At 49.8% G+C, this 14604-nt stretch overlaps 4 protein-coding genes across 4 annotated transcripts; 1 reads left to right on the top strand and 3 right to left on the bottom strand.

Moving 5' to 3' along the window:
- Positions 1 to 648: 648 nt before the first annotated feature.
- On the top strand, positions 649 to 2450 carry PC9H_000320 (uncharacterized protein; the record flags this gene model as incomplete). The annotated part of the gene is made up of 7 exons (XM_036769982.1): positions 649 to 1296; positions 1347 to 1433; positions 1481 to 1780; positions 1837 to 1959; positions 2017 to 2093; positions 2146 to 2177; positions 2221 to 2450. The coding sequence occupies 7 exons, from the start codon at positions 649 to 651 to the stop codon at positions 2448 to 2450; spliced, it is 1497 nt and encodes a 498-aa protein (XP_036635827.1).
- A 2645-nt stretch (positions 2451 to 5095) lies between these two features.
- Positions 5096 to 7615, bottom strand: PC9H_000321 (uncharacterized protein; the record flags this gene model as incomplete). Its single annotated transcript, XM_036769983.1, has 2 exons — positions 5096 to 7199; positions 7254 to 7615. The coding sequence occupies 2 exons, from the start codon at positions 7613 to 7615 to the stop codon at positions 5096 to 5098; spliced, it is 2466 nt and encodes an 821-aa protein (XP_036635828.1).
- A 1192-nt stretch (positions 7616 to 8807) lies between these two features.
- On the bottom strand, positions 8808 to 10706 carry THR4 (threonine synthase; the record flags this gene model as incomplete). Its single annotated transcript, XM_036769984.1, has 6 exons — positions 8808 to 9069; positions 9122 to 9225; positions 9286 to 9924; positions 9980 to 10136; positions 10187 to 10602; positions 10656 to 10706. The coding sequence occupies 6 exons, from the start codon at positions 10704 to 10706 to the stop codon at positions 8808 to 8810; spliced, it is 1629 nt and encodes a 542-aa protein (XP_036635829.1).
- A 617-nt stretch (positions 10707 to 11323) lies between these two features.
- On the bottom strand, positions 11324 to 12852 carry PC9H_000323 (uncharacterized protein; the record flags this gene model as incomplete). Its single annotated transcript, XM_036769985.1, has 9 exons — positions 11324 to 11452; positions 11513 to 11727; positions 11783 to 11837; positions 11901 to 12008; positions 12061 to 12073; positions 12129 to 12310; positions 12360 to 12460; positions 12523 to 12586; positions 12652 to 12852. The coding sequence occupies 9 exons, from the start codon at positions 12850 to 12852 to the stop codon at positions 11324 to 11326; spliced, it is 1068 nt and encodes a 355-aa protein (XP_036635830.1).
- Between the last annotated feature and the right edge of the window lie 1752 nt (positions 12853 to 14604).

Genomic DNA, 14604 nt, shown 5'->3' on the forward strand with positions numbered 1-14604 from the left:
GTCCATCGTCAACGTTTTATTCCGCCCTCAACGAGTCAATTGACAATGTGCCTCAAATTCTAATACAGTGTCGTATCGATTATTTGCTTGCAGTGACCCATCCTGCCGAATGACTTGCTCCGTCAATCAGGACAGTGGCAGCAATGGGCAATGGGGGGACTGTTTGGCACCAAACCCATCAAATCTGTAGGAGAAGCAGCGGCTTGAAACATGCGGCGGAGCCATTGGGGTAGAATGCCGACTCGTAGCGGGAGGTTGCCATACGGCTATACGGAACGAGCAGCCAAGAAGGAATATTCACAAGTAAGTTCTTTGAATCAATTGTGACTGCTGTAGGTTTAAGCTAAGCAAGTTCTACTCGTTGCTGCCTTCACAGGGCTTGTCTGAGCTTGATTATTAAGGATGCCTCTGTATCGCTGGCTATGTCGGTTGAGTGCAAAGGAATGTGACGAGTGTTGCGGTTATTGGCACATTCTACTCACTTTGTAAGTGAAAAGGTATCTTTGACGACGCAGGCACAAAGACTTGTCGGTCACATTTGCGGCATTGTGCCACTGGCTCTTTGTCTGGCAACCACGCCTTTGCCATGTATTTAAGGTGACCTTTCTCGTCCATCTCCTTTCATTGGCATCTTCGCTTCTACCATCCATGGAATTCCTTGACTGCGACGACTATCTTTTGCAATCGTGCTTCTATCCTAACCCAGAACTCTGCCAGCTCCTCGCCGAGAAGATGGAAGAAATACAACGCCTGGCTCTAGGAAGCTTCGCGGACATAGCTTACGAGCAAAAGATGAAGTCATTTGCCGACGAGGCTCCGGCCCAGATGATGAAGCAGCACAAATCGCCGTTCGACTCCAGAGCGAACGTGCCCGTGGCGAGAAGCGGCAAAGCGCAACTTAGGCTCAGACTCGGCGATTCCGATGACTCTAGTACTGGCTCTAGTACCGTCGGGTACTGTGAACCTCTCCCAAGCCTTGCGCCTATACTGTATCCAACCCAGAATTCCAAACCCTTCAATCACCCCGGCTGCTTCATGTATTATCATACTATCGCCTCTACAACCTCCAGCGAAACAATAATTGCCCGAGAGACCCTGTCTCCTCAGGATGGTCGCGTGGTTTGCATGAAGGTATTCAGGAAGAAGTATCTTCTTGAACGTAACCTAGTGGCCTACCCTATTCGGGAACTTCTTGCCTATAAGCAGCTGGCTTATGCTCCCAAACATGACGGCGACGCCTTCGTGATGAAACTAGAAGGGTGCATGCAGGACAAGAACCGTCTTTTCTTCGCTATGGTGAGCGGCTCAAATATATATCTGCTTGCTATATTGACTGGCAGCTATAGCAATTAATGCAATGTGACTTATCAAACGTTTTGCGCGGAGAGGCGCCTCACAGACCTATACAAGCTCAGCGGTGGATCGCTCAAATTGTGTGGATAGATTCTTTTTGGTATGATTATCACTGACCCCCGTGTAGTCCACGGGAATCACAGCGATTCATGCCGCAGGTCTCATTCACAGAGATATCAAACCGGCGAACATTCTCTTGGACACACGAGATAACGTCAAGATTACTGATTTCGGCTCTTCATATATAGACGCCAATGGGCACCCCGTGAATCCCAACACCTCGTATAGCCACCATGTAGCGGGCACCCGAGGTTATATGGCGCCAGAGATGATCTACTGCCAAGGGCCGCCGCAGAAATACGGTCTCCAAGTCGATTACTGGAGCCTAGGATGTGTGGCATTCCAACTCGAAATGGGCTCGCCCAAGGTTCCGTTTTCCTGTACTTCCTTTCTGTCTTCTCGTTAACTCCGTCTCTTACATAGTCGCCGTTCCCTACTTGCAAAGACCTCGATCGCTATTTGGCCTGGGATTCGGACCTACTCGCCGGGCGTTCCTACTTTTCTTACGCGGGGATGGACGATGATGCTGGGACTGTGATAGCTGGGGTGAATACAAGTATCTGCTTGCAACAATCACCCAATCCTAACGGTTACAATGAATAGTTATTGCATCCGGATCCCAGCCATCGGTACAATGTAACGGACCTTTTGAACCAACCTTACTTTCACAACATACAAGGGTCAGTTAAATTTTCCATCATATCAAAGCCCGGGCCTCATATCTATTCACAGTATATCTTATTTTGTCGACATCGAAAACAAAGGTATGTATTCCTTCATCCGGCGTTTAGTATACTCCATCCTTAGTACTTACAACATGGTTTATTCCAGCCCGTGCTCGACCGTCAATTCCGCTCCATCACGACTTCGACGAATACTACCACGAGGCGTTGGTCCCCCCAGAACTTTTCCAACCGCAGTGGGAAAGCACCGACCAAGGACAGAGGTCCGGTCAATACCCATTTGAGTATTTCGGTTGGGTGCATCCTCAGGGACTGTGGTCTCACGCACGAAGCCCTTTCCACACTAATGGCTGAAATTTCAATGAACGCGGAGATTGTCTGAACTTTGGACGTTAATTAATATATTTCTCAGTGGAATCCTCCGGGATCGAAGAGATCCCTACCTATTGGAAGGATCATCATTTCAACCGTGCTTCCTTGTAATTAGCGCGTTAGGTCACTGGGGGTCAATTGGTACAACTACACTTCCATAATCGCCCTTGTAATTTACACGTACGGTCGTATGTGCAGGCAAATGCGCGCACATCTCCTGACAGAAGCTGTCTACGCCGCCGTCACACAAAAGACCGTCCAATTGTTGATAGGAATAGGAAGAGTACATGGATAGTAGCCTATGGCGGCTTCTTGATTCGTTTTTGTCAGACTCGATCATCGTGCCCGGAGTCGAATCCACGTCCCTGGTGGCGACGATTCGTTATGATTATGCCTTCTTAATTATCAAGTCGTAAAAGCGCCGTCAAGTGAATGCAAACTTAATTTTAGAGAAGACTGGCAAGGGCTAGCCGCTAGCGTTCAATACGATTCTTTCATTATGCTGAAGTAGCGCATGGCAAAGGCTATCAGAAAATCGAAGCAAGGCTCCATTTGAATACAGATATGAAATCAATTCATACGAACTTGTGCCCTATTGTGCCCGATGCCCGGTCTTTATTAAGTTGGGCGCGGACGCCACACCGATGACACGGTGACGAAAGCGCGAGATGATCGATGTCGATGAGGCACAAGGAACAGGGTGAGAATTCGGAATCAAATCCAATCGCTCTTAAGTGGAACGTTGCCATCCGCTATTAAGTTCCATGAGCCTATGTACATGTACACGTTCATTGAACTTACTGGCATCGAGGCTGAGATTGACGTTGAAGCTCGAAATATGGTGAGTCGAATTCCAACAGGAAAGTTCAAGAGCACATGGCTTCCAGGGATTTGCTAGGGAAGTGGCCCTCATCGTGATGGGCCTTCTTTCATGAAAAAAAGTGGGGGATTTGATGATGCGCTCGACCAATGGTCAACGCTGACTCAATGACTCAGCGTGCCAATGTCTGGAAAGTTTGAGATGTCCGTGGCGATTGTCATTGGCTCATCGGTGCGTCGCTTGTGAGCACTGTTATTGGTTTAAGTCGTCGACTAGGCGGTAAATACCAATCAACATGTGTCTTCATGTCGGAATCGGTGGAAGTTCTGAAGAAGGAAGTCTGAAGGGTTCAAACTTGACGTTGGCCCCAGGGTAAAAATAGGGAATCGATGTCGATGTCGTTTTACGTTTAGAGTCAACATACACTTACAGTGAAAGACGTGAAGAGTATGAGCGCAAGACTGAGCGTGTTGCCTTAGGTACGTTCGTGGCCTCCAGGATAGACGATCAAGAAAACTTCTAAGTTCCATGGTAGTTATTGCCAGATGTTTGCGCAATGTTCGTACCTGCAAATGTTACCATTAGAGTGAATATGACCACACGCACTGGTATCTGTGGGAGTTCGGCGTATTCTTGCAGCCAGAAGGCCACGGAGGATACAATGTGCCTATGATTAAGTAAATCAGTTCGGAATGAACGTAGGACGTTAGGCCATTGTCGTAATTTGTGTAGCCGCTGAGAAAGGTTGATGAGGTGTTAGAAAGGAGGGGATACATTGAGTAGTCGAAGCATGTGGATAGCATACCTCTGGATCATCGGCATGATACACTGGAATGAAATCGGTTCAAGTATGAGAATCGCTTGACAAAGCGCTGGTGCCGCCAAAGGAAAGGCGAAATCTGTCAAGAAGAGAGGTCATGTGGAGAAGGGTATCATTTCATCGTTGTTGGACCAAGACTTAGGACTCAGATGTCAAGTTTGAATACGGTACGGTACGCGGGCCGTTTGACGTGTTCTCGCTGGTGTAATTGTTGTCTAAAGCCACATTTGAGTCTTGCTTGCACCCTACATCTGGATGACGGGAGTGGTCTTCACGGGCATCAAGTCAATCAGATCTGTCACTTGACTTGACGTTGAAGGTATCGCGTCTTGCAGGGCCTCAAAAGTTGAAGACAATTAGACCATCGGTTCGTCAGAGGTATTTGTAAACCACTCACACTTCCCGTCACCCCACCCTATCTCCACAAGAATATAGATTATAAAGTTTATTTGTCGTTTTTGCGCGAAGTAAGGTAAATAGGCGAGCGGATGAGTACAGCAACATGCTTGCTTGCAACGCACGAATAACTAGCAAAGGGACATACGGTTAAATAGCAGTGCAGATGGTAGTGATTGAAGAGACGAATAGACGAGATCGAGAAAGGATAAAGAGCGACTGATGCTGTGAAGCAACGAAAAGGCAAAAGCCTATAGACAGGAAGGATGAGGCAAGGGGCGACGATACAGGAAATGAAGGTGGAGATGCTTATGCAACAGAATCCGCACGGAAGAAGCACCGATAATCCGCAAGCACCCTGTGCTCATAAGTAATATGTACAGTTTACGAACCAGGGGTAGTGTGGTACATCGGAAATGACTTGCGTGATCGAGTGAGGGGGAGGGGGTTGATGGTGTCTGAGTCATGATGCGATGCGATTGCAGTAAAGAGCGGTAAAAGATTCAGTCTTGATCCAAAATAAAGCGATAAATGTATAGCACAGGAACAATGCGATGCTATCCTAGGAAGAATGCGAAGGGTCAGTGAAGGTTACGTTGGCGACGCCTTGCCCTCATCACGCTCTAGTACCTGAGCGATTGAAGGAGGTCTGGTTTTCTTGAGGTTGGCTGCATAGGCTGCAGCGGGTGTCAGTGATGGCGTGCGTTTTGCCGCTGGCTTGGGAGTGGCCATGGCTTGCTGATGGTGTGATTGAAGAATCGAAGGCAGCGCAGCTTTGGGCGGGAGAGAGGGTGGTGGTGTTTCCGGTATTGACGACAGACTTGATGATATTGTGCTGGGAGCGATAGAACTCGCTGGTAGAAGGGAGGATGAGGAGGAAATAGTAGATGATAAAGAGAAGGTGGATGATGTCGATGCACGTTTATTGACTATTGTAGAGAAGTCAGCGGCCAAGGATTTGGTGCTTGGTATACATCGTGTCGAAGTTGAGCGAACAGCAGCGGCTTTAGGAGAAGGCTGTGATGTGCCCAGCGCCGTCTTGTTCCTTCTCAGCGAGGGTGGAAGGATTGGGATGGTCGAAGCGTCGACTTCCGAATCACTTGTCATAGCTCCCCGACCGCCATCACTCTGTGTACCACTAGCGATGATACGCCGAGTCCGAATATGGGTCTTCTCCGTATCAGATAGTGACGCGTTAGGAGAGTTAGCCAGAGGACTCGAGCGAGCCGAAGTGATGCGCGGGGAGCCTGTTCGAGGTGAACCGGCGGCACCCCATGGTGCCCCCCCGCCACGATGCACGAGATAAGTCAACCCTCTGATCTCTTGATCTTTGCGTGCGGATTCACGCTCAAGTGTCTCGATCTTATCCCGCATCTCATTCCGTTCGGCCTCGTGCTGGTCTGATATGCGTTTAAGATAGTTCATGAGTTCGTCCATTCGGAGGTTCTGCGACACGAGGACCTGCTTGAGTTGATCTGGAGTAGCTCGATCCAGGTTCTCAATATCTGAGCGCTCCCAATCGCTTTTCTCCGAGTCAGTTGCGAGGTGATCGTGCTTGAGCGATTTGAGATATGGAGATGCGGGGGACGCGAATGATGATGGCGGGGGCTTGTTGACGGGAATGGGAGAAGATGGAAGAGAAGGGACGGATGGTATTGGAGATGTGAGTGTAGGTGGAGAAGGGATGGTATTCGCACGCGTACGGCGCGAGAGGAAGGCCGCCGACTGTCCCGAAGAAACTGATGAAATGGAAGAGACAGATTTACGCGAGGGCGCTGTAGTGAGCGTAGGAATACTGGGAAGGGCGGCATTTGGAGGAGGGGTAGGCGCCGCCGATGGGGGAGGAGAGGGGAGAGACGAGTGTGGCGGTGAAGGGAGAGGTATGTTGGGCGGCGCGCCATTAGGACGACTACCAGAGGCAGAGCGAGCGCGTCCTGTCCTAGCCGTAATTGTTCCCTTCTCCATATTTTGCGTGGATATCCTCGCTACGGAAGGGCGTCTTTCTGATGGAGTACCCGGCATCATGGGAGGAACTGGAAACGGCCGCTCTTTGTCAATAACTGAGTCCTCCGACATCCTCAAGTCCAGTATCGCACTCGTCCCGCTCGCCGAATCATTCTTCTGGTGCTGTCGACCTGCACTCTTGACAGATGATCGACTTCCTGGTCTGACAGGCGTGTCGTCCGGTGTCCCAGACGGCTCAGAATCCCCAGTAGGAAGGCTGCTTCTCGGGCTAGTGGATAAACTGGAACTTGCCGTATTTCGCTCATCACTATCCCGACCAGGGGGAGTTGAACTCGACGAGTCGGTCTTCCTCCGTGGGCGTGTAAAGAGGTCGGCGTACCTGCTGAGATCATCTGGTGGGGAAATCGATACCGTAAACGTGGGTTGCTGACCCTCTTGTTGTGATTGTGATGGCCGGGGAGTAGTGGATCGTATTCCATTCTCGCTAGCACCAGATGAAGTCGATTCAAAGGAGCGACCACGAGGGGATACTTTGGGAGGCGGGTGCAGTGTCCGATCGTGAGTCGATGGTGTTTCCGTCGGAGCCCTCTGGCGTAGTTTTGAGGGGGAAGATGAGATTTTCCGTGAAGATGAGACATCCGATTTGCGTGGTCGCGAGGGAGTGAAATGAGCGGCGAACTTGGAGCTAAGGCTCTGTTGGGAACCATCTCTTGACTTGGTTGGTCGCAGTCTACAACCCCATCAATTCTGAGCGATGAGCGTGAGAGTTGACATGAGCACTCACATCGAGTCTGAATGTGTCTGATGCGTTGCTGTATCGTGCGCGGTCTCGTGCCCCCCCACATCACGCTCACGCGCAGCATTCGCGCTCGCCTCCTCTACGTTCGACTTCTTCCGTGATCGACCAAGAAATGGTAGTTTGCTGCTGAACTTTTTCGCGGCTGACTGAGAGTGTGTCGAAGAAGTAGAAGCTTCCATGATGTTGGACACGTCGAATGGTTCGCGATGATGGTTGTCGTTCGCGTCATGCTGCGCGAAGAGTATGTTCGAAGGCTGCGCTGATCCATGACTTGACCCCCCGCGAAAAAAATCGGAAAAGTCGGTGGTTTTCGTTCGAAGACGACGCGCGGGGGAGAGGCCTGACATACGTAAAACCGTGTATAATCGTCAAATTGAATTTCCTGAGGCTTGCGGTTCGATGTGGGGGACCTGCGAGGGGAAGCAGGGAGAAAAGGGCCTTGGAAACAAAGCTATAGTTTGGCAGCGAATGCCGTTACTGGGCGTTTAGCAGAAGCCTGAGTGACAGGCAGGAGAGACCATGCTTACCTGACTGACCGCTGCTTCTCGCCACGGTTGAGTAGACTCTAGTCGTGGACGCGGTGAGGAAGAGAAAGCAAAAGGCTCAGAAAAAGAAACGATGAAACGTCTAGGTCGTTGGCGAGATCTGGGGAGCCATGCTTATCCAGATACGCGCAAACCCAGAATATTTCGCTGGAACAGCTACAAACGCAGGGTCGCGTCCTGATTTCTTCCCACACCTATTATTTCGGCCCAACACCTTGGCTGCATCGGCTTCCTGGGAAAAAGCACATCTCACAAATGAACTTTTCAGGTTGCACAATAAGCAAAGGCCCCTCGACGGTCGTATTGGAGTGTCACAACAGACGATGATCCCCTTACCGCTGGGACCTACCTGGCTCGCACGGAGCGGAAGCAGTTGTCTGGACTTCCCCGACGGCCATGAGCCTCTCAACTCACCCACCGTACGCCCACCCAATCGAGCGGTTACGATGCCATTCATTCCAATGTCGCCGTGCTTGGCACCAACTGAAATCGGGCATGTTTTGACTGCGAGTACTTCCGTATTTCGCATCTGGCTCGTCCAGCGCCATCCAAGACAACAGAACAATAGGGCATGGGCAAATCAGGTCGTCTTCTGAGCATCTGGTGATCACCCATTTCTACTTTATAGGAGGAAGTGGAAGGCGAAAAGAGGAAATAAGGTTACATACGGTCAGGGTCCTTCCGTAACAAGCTACATGCAGCGGGGTTGCAAGGGTCTTCCGGCACTGCTGTTCCGGCTGTGTATCATCGACGTCGGCCTTTCGGCCATCTATCGGGTTCTCAATCCAATCGCGGTCATTTCGAGCTTCCTTCTCAACGGTTTGCCCGAGCTCGATAGGGTGGTGGAGTCACCAGCGTTGACCTAGTGCTTAGCATTTGACTTAAATTGCACGTTTCCTTTGTCTGCAAAGGCTAATGAGAAGTAAGGCACTACATGTGGTTTACTTCAACATAGGTTTAGCAGCTTCACACACCGTGTTAAGCTGGAAGGCTTCTAGATGCTGCTTCCTTTTTCTTGAAGTGGAGTTGTATTCTTTATGTCCATATGCTGCATGATGACGCGCTTTACCAACTCCACTTCAGGTCGTTCTACGTCGATGATCCTCTTTTCTTTTGATGATAGCGCACGAAACTCCTCAGGGAGAACGTCACGCTCGAAATTGAATTGCGCTGACTGTTCCAGGGCCCGGGATACCGCCTCGGAGAATTTCGCTGGATGGGCCGTAGAGAGAATGATTTGCCGAGTATTCGCGGAGCTGCAGAATGTCTAGATGAACGATTGCGCATAACATGCGAAGAAGTACCTACTTTTCTGGGGCGACGATCTGCGCAGCGGCCAAACCGATGGCGGTATGCGGATCCGCGATATAAGATGGGGTCCCTTCAAAATATGATTTGATAGTTTTGAGCGTCTAGGAGAGTGTTATCGTCAGCATGTGCAACATGGCGATGCACGGAAGATATCTACACACCAAATCATCGGTCACTTTCTCGGCAACAAAGTCTCTCCGTGCGGCGGCCAGAACAGCGGGTGGGACCTCCATACGGCCATCTTGCTTGACCTTTCTCATCCAGTCATCAACCATAGCACATGCGTGCTGTCTTCTATCTTTTTCATTGGAGCCTTCGGCCGATTCGTTCGCAAGGTACCAAAGCAAGCGTTCGAAATTACTTGAAACAAGGATGTCCATTGCGGGACTGTAAGTCTCTTTCACGCCGCCAGAAGTTTGCTTCCCATCGGAGGCACCGTTCGCAGGGGTCGTGGGGTCAGAAGCATCGACTATCGCCGTCGAGTCAATCTTCTCGTATCTTCCGCTCTTCCAGAATCTTGCAAGAATGTCGTTAGCGTTTGTTGCAACGACGAGTTTACCCATAGGTAAGCCCATTTGCTTGGCATAGTAACCAGCGAGGATGTCTCCAAAATTCCCAGTCGGCACGACGTATTGAATTTCGAAATCGGTGGTTTCTGTGAGTTGGGAATGGATGTGGAAGTAGGCGAGGAAATAGTATACTGTCTGAGCCAGAATGCGAGCCCAGTTGATTGAGTTCACTGCTCCTAGGCGATATGCATCGTTGAACACCTTATCGGCGAACAGTGCCTTAACTATGTCCTAAACAATGGCAATCAGAGACGATACTTCCATCCATCAGTAATCCGAATGTTACCTGGCAGTCATCAAAGGTACCCTTGACGGCAATGTTATGTACGTTGGCATCGGTGACAGTGGTCATCTGTGCCTCCTGTATAGGAGATACTCGGCCCTTCGGGTGTAAAATAAAGATAGATATGTTGGCTTTGTTCCGCAGTCCGTATATCGCAGCGCTAGGATGCTATGTTGAAACAACATTCGAAGCTAAGGAACAGGAACTCACCTTCCAGTGTCACCGCTCGTCGCACCGACAACCGTCAATTGCTCTGGTTTAGCCCCTTGCCCCTTTTGCGCGTTCCGTCGAAGTAGGAAAAACTCAAAGAGATTGCCCAACAGCTGAAGAGCCACATCTTTGAACGCATATGTCGGCCCGTGGAATAGCTCTAGTATGTAAGTAGCGCTGCCGAGTTGCTTCAGCGGTGTCACGTCGGGATGTCGGAACGTGCTGTATGATTTCTCGACAAGCGATTTCAGCTCGGCTTGCGATATTTCCTCTGAGGAAATGAACAGAGAGAGAACCGCCACTGATAGCTCCTGGAAAGTGTAGGATTTCCATTCTGATCTCCAGTTGGCGGGAAGTTGTGGGATGCGTTCTGGGATGTACAGGCCACCATTCGGCGCCAATCCTGTTAATACAGCCTATTGGTCGCCATTATTGTCGGAAATATGTAGCAAGTTCAATCGAAATTGACCTCTTCGAAGGAAAGCGTGTCGCCCCCTCCCCGAGTCGAGAAATATCTCATTGCTGGCACGAAGTGATGGCGATGAATTACGAGTCACGCAGATTCTGCTGCCAGACTTGGCGCGAATTGTATGCTTGTTTGGCTACACCGACAGATGCAAACCGAGATTCATGCTTGGATCCCGAACATGGACCGAACGTTGACCCAGTGTCACCTCCCCGCCATTAGTATGTAGAGAAGAAGAATGGTCGGCAGCAAAAGAATCTGCGTTTCAGCAATTCCTCACACAGCCGCCAATAGTCCATCCTGTCACTACCCGAGTACAACGGGTTGCCTGAAAGCATCACCTAGTATTTTACGTGATGCCAGTGAGTATTACTCCAGAGGTCCGAACTCGCTGTGTGCATTTGTACCGTAACTGTATCAACGAGACAGCGTTGGTATTTATCAAGGCTGGTGTGTGAACCGGACCCCGGGGGTTGACGTTGACACAGTCCCCGAAACCGTATTGGGCTTCGAACATTCCGCAGTTGATCGCAAGTTGAAACGGTTAGATTTAGTCGCCATCCAGTAAATATCGTTCTCTAAGATAAAGCGTCATATTACGATGATTATGAAGTATATATGTTACCACGACAGCTACGGTATCATTATTAGCCTGGCTAGTAATCTAAGATTCACTGTTGCGCAAGACCAGGAAATAGAGAAGGATCGATGCTGGCTGTGAACGTATCCAGTGCGCGAGCCAATGGGGCGTAGATCGTATGGCCTCCCTCCATATAGGCTGAGAGGACGGATGGAAACGCCTGAAAAGGAGAGAACGGGTCATCATTGATGATATGACTGAGCGAGTTGTTACGGCTTACATTATGGCCTGACCCCTGCAACCAGCCTAGGATCTCCATGCAGTCGGTCTGAAGCCTAGCCCAGATCGCAAGACACAAGCCCAGCATTGCTTGAACAGCAACCATCTGATTACTGACCAGCGACGAAATGGCTGCCCTCGAGGTGGACACCGTGTCAGTCTTGCGCAGTTGCATTTGGACGTTGTGGTCGGCGTGAGCGAACTCGTTTTGGAGACCTGACAATGGAGAGGTTAAACACGGAGCCACCCAGATGGGAACGCTGAGACAGACGATCAATGTTATCGTATTCTTTGCTCACGGCGGTAGCATCGGTATTGGTGAGTGTCTGAAGAAGACAGGACCCAAATTAAGCAGTGAAACGGAGGAAAGTATGTAAATCCCTACGCACAAGCCTGTGGCGAGAACCCTTGGATTTGCCAGTCCTACCAGAAGACATAACCATTCTGAACGTCGAGAATACTAAGAAGGCAATTTCAATGCCAACTAGTCGCCCAACCTAGAAGTAAATGTCAAAAATGACGTGAAGAAGCAAAATGGAAGCTTCTTACTCCTATGTACAGTCTAGGCAACCAAATCGCTTAGTACGAACAGCCAGCAAGTTAAAAATTTCGCTCACTGTTTAACCCGTGCGTCAAGTTGACCGATCTTCTGTGCTACTTCTTGCAATTCGCTCTGCCCTGAGGTCATTCGACTAGCAGCAAACCTTGCAAAGTTCGAATGAAACGCGTTTAGGTTCGAATTGAGCATTAGCATGCCCTCGGTCAGCGATCGCGTTTGCGCAGCGTGATCTGACGAAACCTGATAGAAACGCGTCAGACAATGCGCCAAAAGGAAGTACCATACATACTCCAATGAACGACTGTAACACTTGGAGCTTCTCCTGATGATTATGACTCGATCCGCCGTTCAGATTGCGCGTTGCCAACGGCAGCACGAGGGAAACAAACACTAGTCGTTGGGAAGGGTAAGATACGCTGAACTTATGGGATTCATCTGATGAAACGACTAACTTGTGAGACGACTGGAAATCAGCCCTGCATTGTTGCGGAATTGCCAAATTTGTTGGCGAAAGTTCTAATATTCAATCATTTCTGGGAGTCAGTACTACCCTGGCCACGATGAAACCAGGGTCCACTCACCTGGCTCAAAGCGGTCCAGTGAGGGAGCATCGGTGCAGTAAGGCCTTGCATATCGATGGTGTGGAGGTGGGCTGAGACGGTGTCGAACTCGTGGATCATCTTCGCGATCGATTTTGCTAGCTTCTGAGACGCATCCCCGACGTCGGTTAGTGTCTCCTGGCTGTTCAGGATGTTCACGGCTTCGAAGTATGACAGCGACATGAGAAATGAGAGAAATGAGCTAAAAAATCTAGGTAGAACGAGGAAGTCGAAGAAGATGTTAACAATGTAGCAGTATTCAGCGGCCGGGTTCAAGTTTTATACCTTGTCTCCATCCTCCATGGAGAGACGAAGTAGTGAAGGCCGGTTTGTCTGGAAAAACCAAATGTAGTCGAGGGGTCGAAATGTAATGCAGTGTCTAGCGTCTTGATGTGGCAGAGATCTCAGCTGCCAGTGGATGAAACCTCGAATTCAGTAGACGTCAAGAATCCAGTTGATTCCCAGTAAATGCTGTTGGCAAGACGTGTTGCATCGTCAAATTAGGTTGCGAGATCGTCTCTGAATCGGGCCAGAGGCTAGACTTCCGCGAATCAACTTGCACTGTAGGTCGTACATTCTCTGTTTATGCAATGATTTCGGGTCGCTATGTGTACGCGAATAGTTTGAGGTCCCGGTTCCAAGGCTCTTATGACCGACGACGTCGGAGGATGCTGTCCGCGCTTGGGACGATACCATGACGGTGTCAGTGGAGCCTTACTGTTGTTTTGACCATTCTGAGGATTGAGTAGTCGTCCTCGCTTTCAAAGTTGCCTGAACTAGAGCATGATCAGACGGCGAAATCGACTCATGCTTCCCGGAGGTGGAGGTCACGGAGATCTAACTAATGCGGGGGGAGTGGCTTCGTAGCCCTTTGAAGGTGTTCCTGGCCGTGAGAGGGACTACCGGGGACTACCCGCCCAGATTTCCAGAGCGCTTAGTAGTCTTCAATTTGTGATACGTTCCTAGCTGTAATCAACGATCAGCCGTGAGGTCTACCCATTTTGTACGAAATCCGTGAAAAGCCTGGCGTCAATCATAGTAGAGACACATTCCATATAAAGTGTACTGCTAATCAATCATGCTGTCCAGTATCGGGCGACGGCACTCAGCCACTTCATCCTACTTTGTACATTTGTCTTTTAATTCATGGCAATATTGTTTCAGTGTAGGATGGACGTCGAGAGACAGTCGATATCATTGATGAATCCGGTGGTAGATGGAGCGATCTGTCAAGGTCACTGTTGATACCGAAGTACCTGGCGGAGCCGACGTCCAAGGCCCTCAAAACACTCGCAACTATATGGGTAATTCGTCTGGCCCACATGCGGGACCTGGGACATTGGGAGTGAATACACGGTAGCTGCAGAGAGTGGATTAATCACCTTGTGTGCGTCTGACGATATCTACATCAAAATAGCAGATTCGTCGCGTTCATCCACATCCGTTAGTACCTCAGTTCCGAAGTCCTAGCGGAGATGACTTTAGCGGGGGCGACTTACATTGAAAGCGATCAAGGCAATGCAGCATAATGGAAATCTGGCCATTCTTGACTTCGAGGCATCCAAAAATGGGCCTTTCGGGATAACGCCGTCTCCCTATAAAGCAAGATTCGGCTATCGAAGAATTGAACTACGTGTTTGCGATTGACTTGTTTCTGACGAACGGCGCCAACGCTGACATCAATGGCAGAGTCGATGGAACCAAAAGGTTTCCGACGGACCTGCATTAGTAGTCAGTCACTGGCGGCTTTGGCACATCACTGCGGAAGGTAAAACGAAGACTGTCGCACTGGAATAGAAAATTGAACTGTACCGAAGTCCACTCCACCGTCACTTCAGGATTTCGTGCGTTGATATTAAATGCCTGTGGTCATTGGAATCAAAACTGTGTGGGCGAAGTTCAACGTCGAGAAGGGGTTGTGCTCGAGTCACTGTG

The sequence above is a fragment of the Pleurotus ostreatus genome, assembly GCF_014466165.1.
Source record: "Pleurotus ostreatus strain PC9 chromosome Unknown scaffold_1, whole genome shotgun sequence".
NCBI lineage: Eukaryota > Fungi > Basidiomycota > Agaricomycetes > Agaricales > Pleurotaceae > Pleurotus > Pleurotus ostreatus.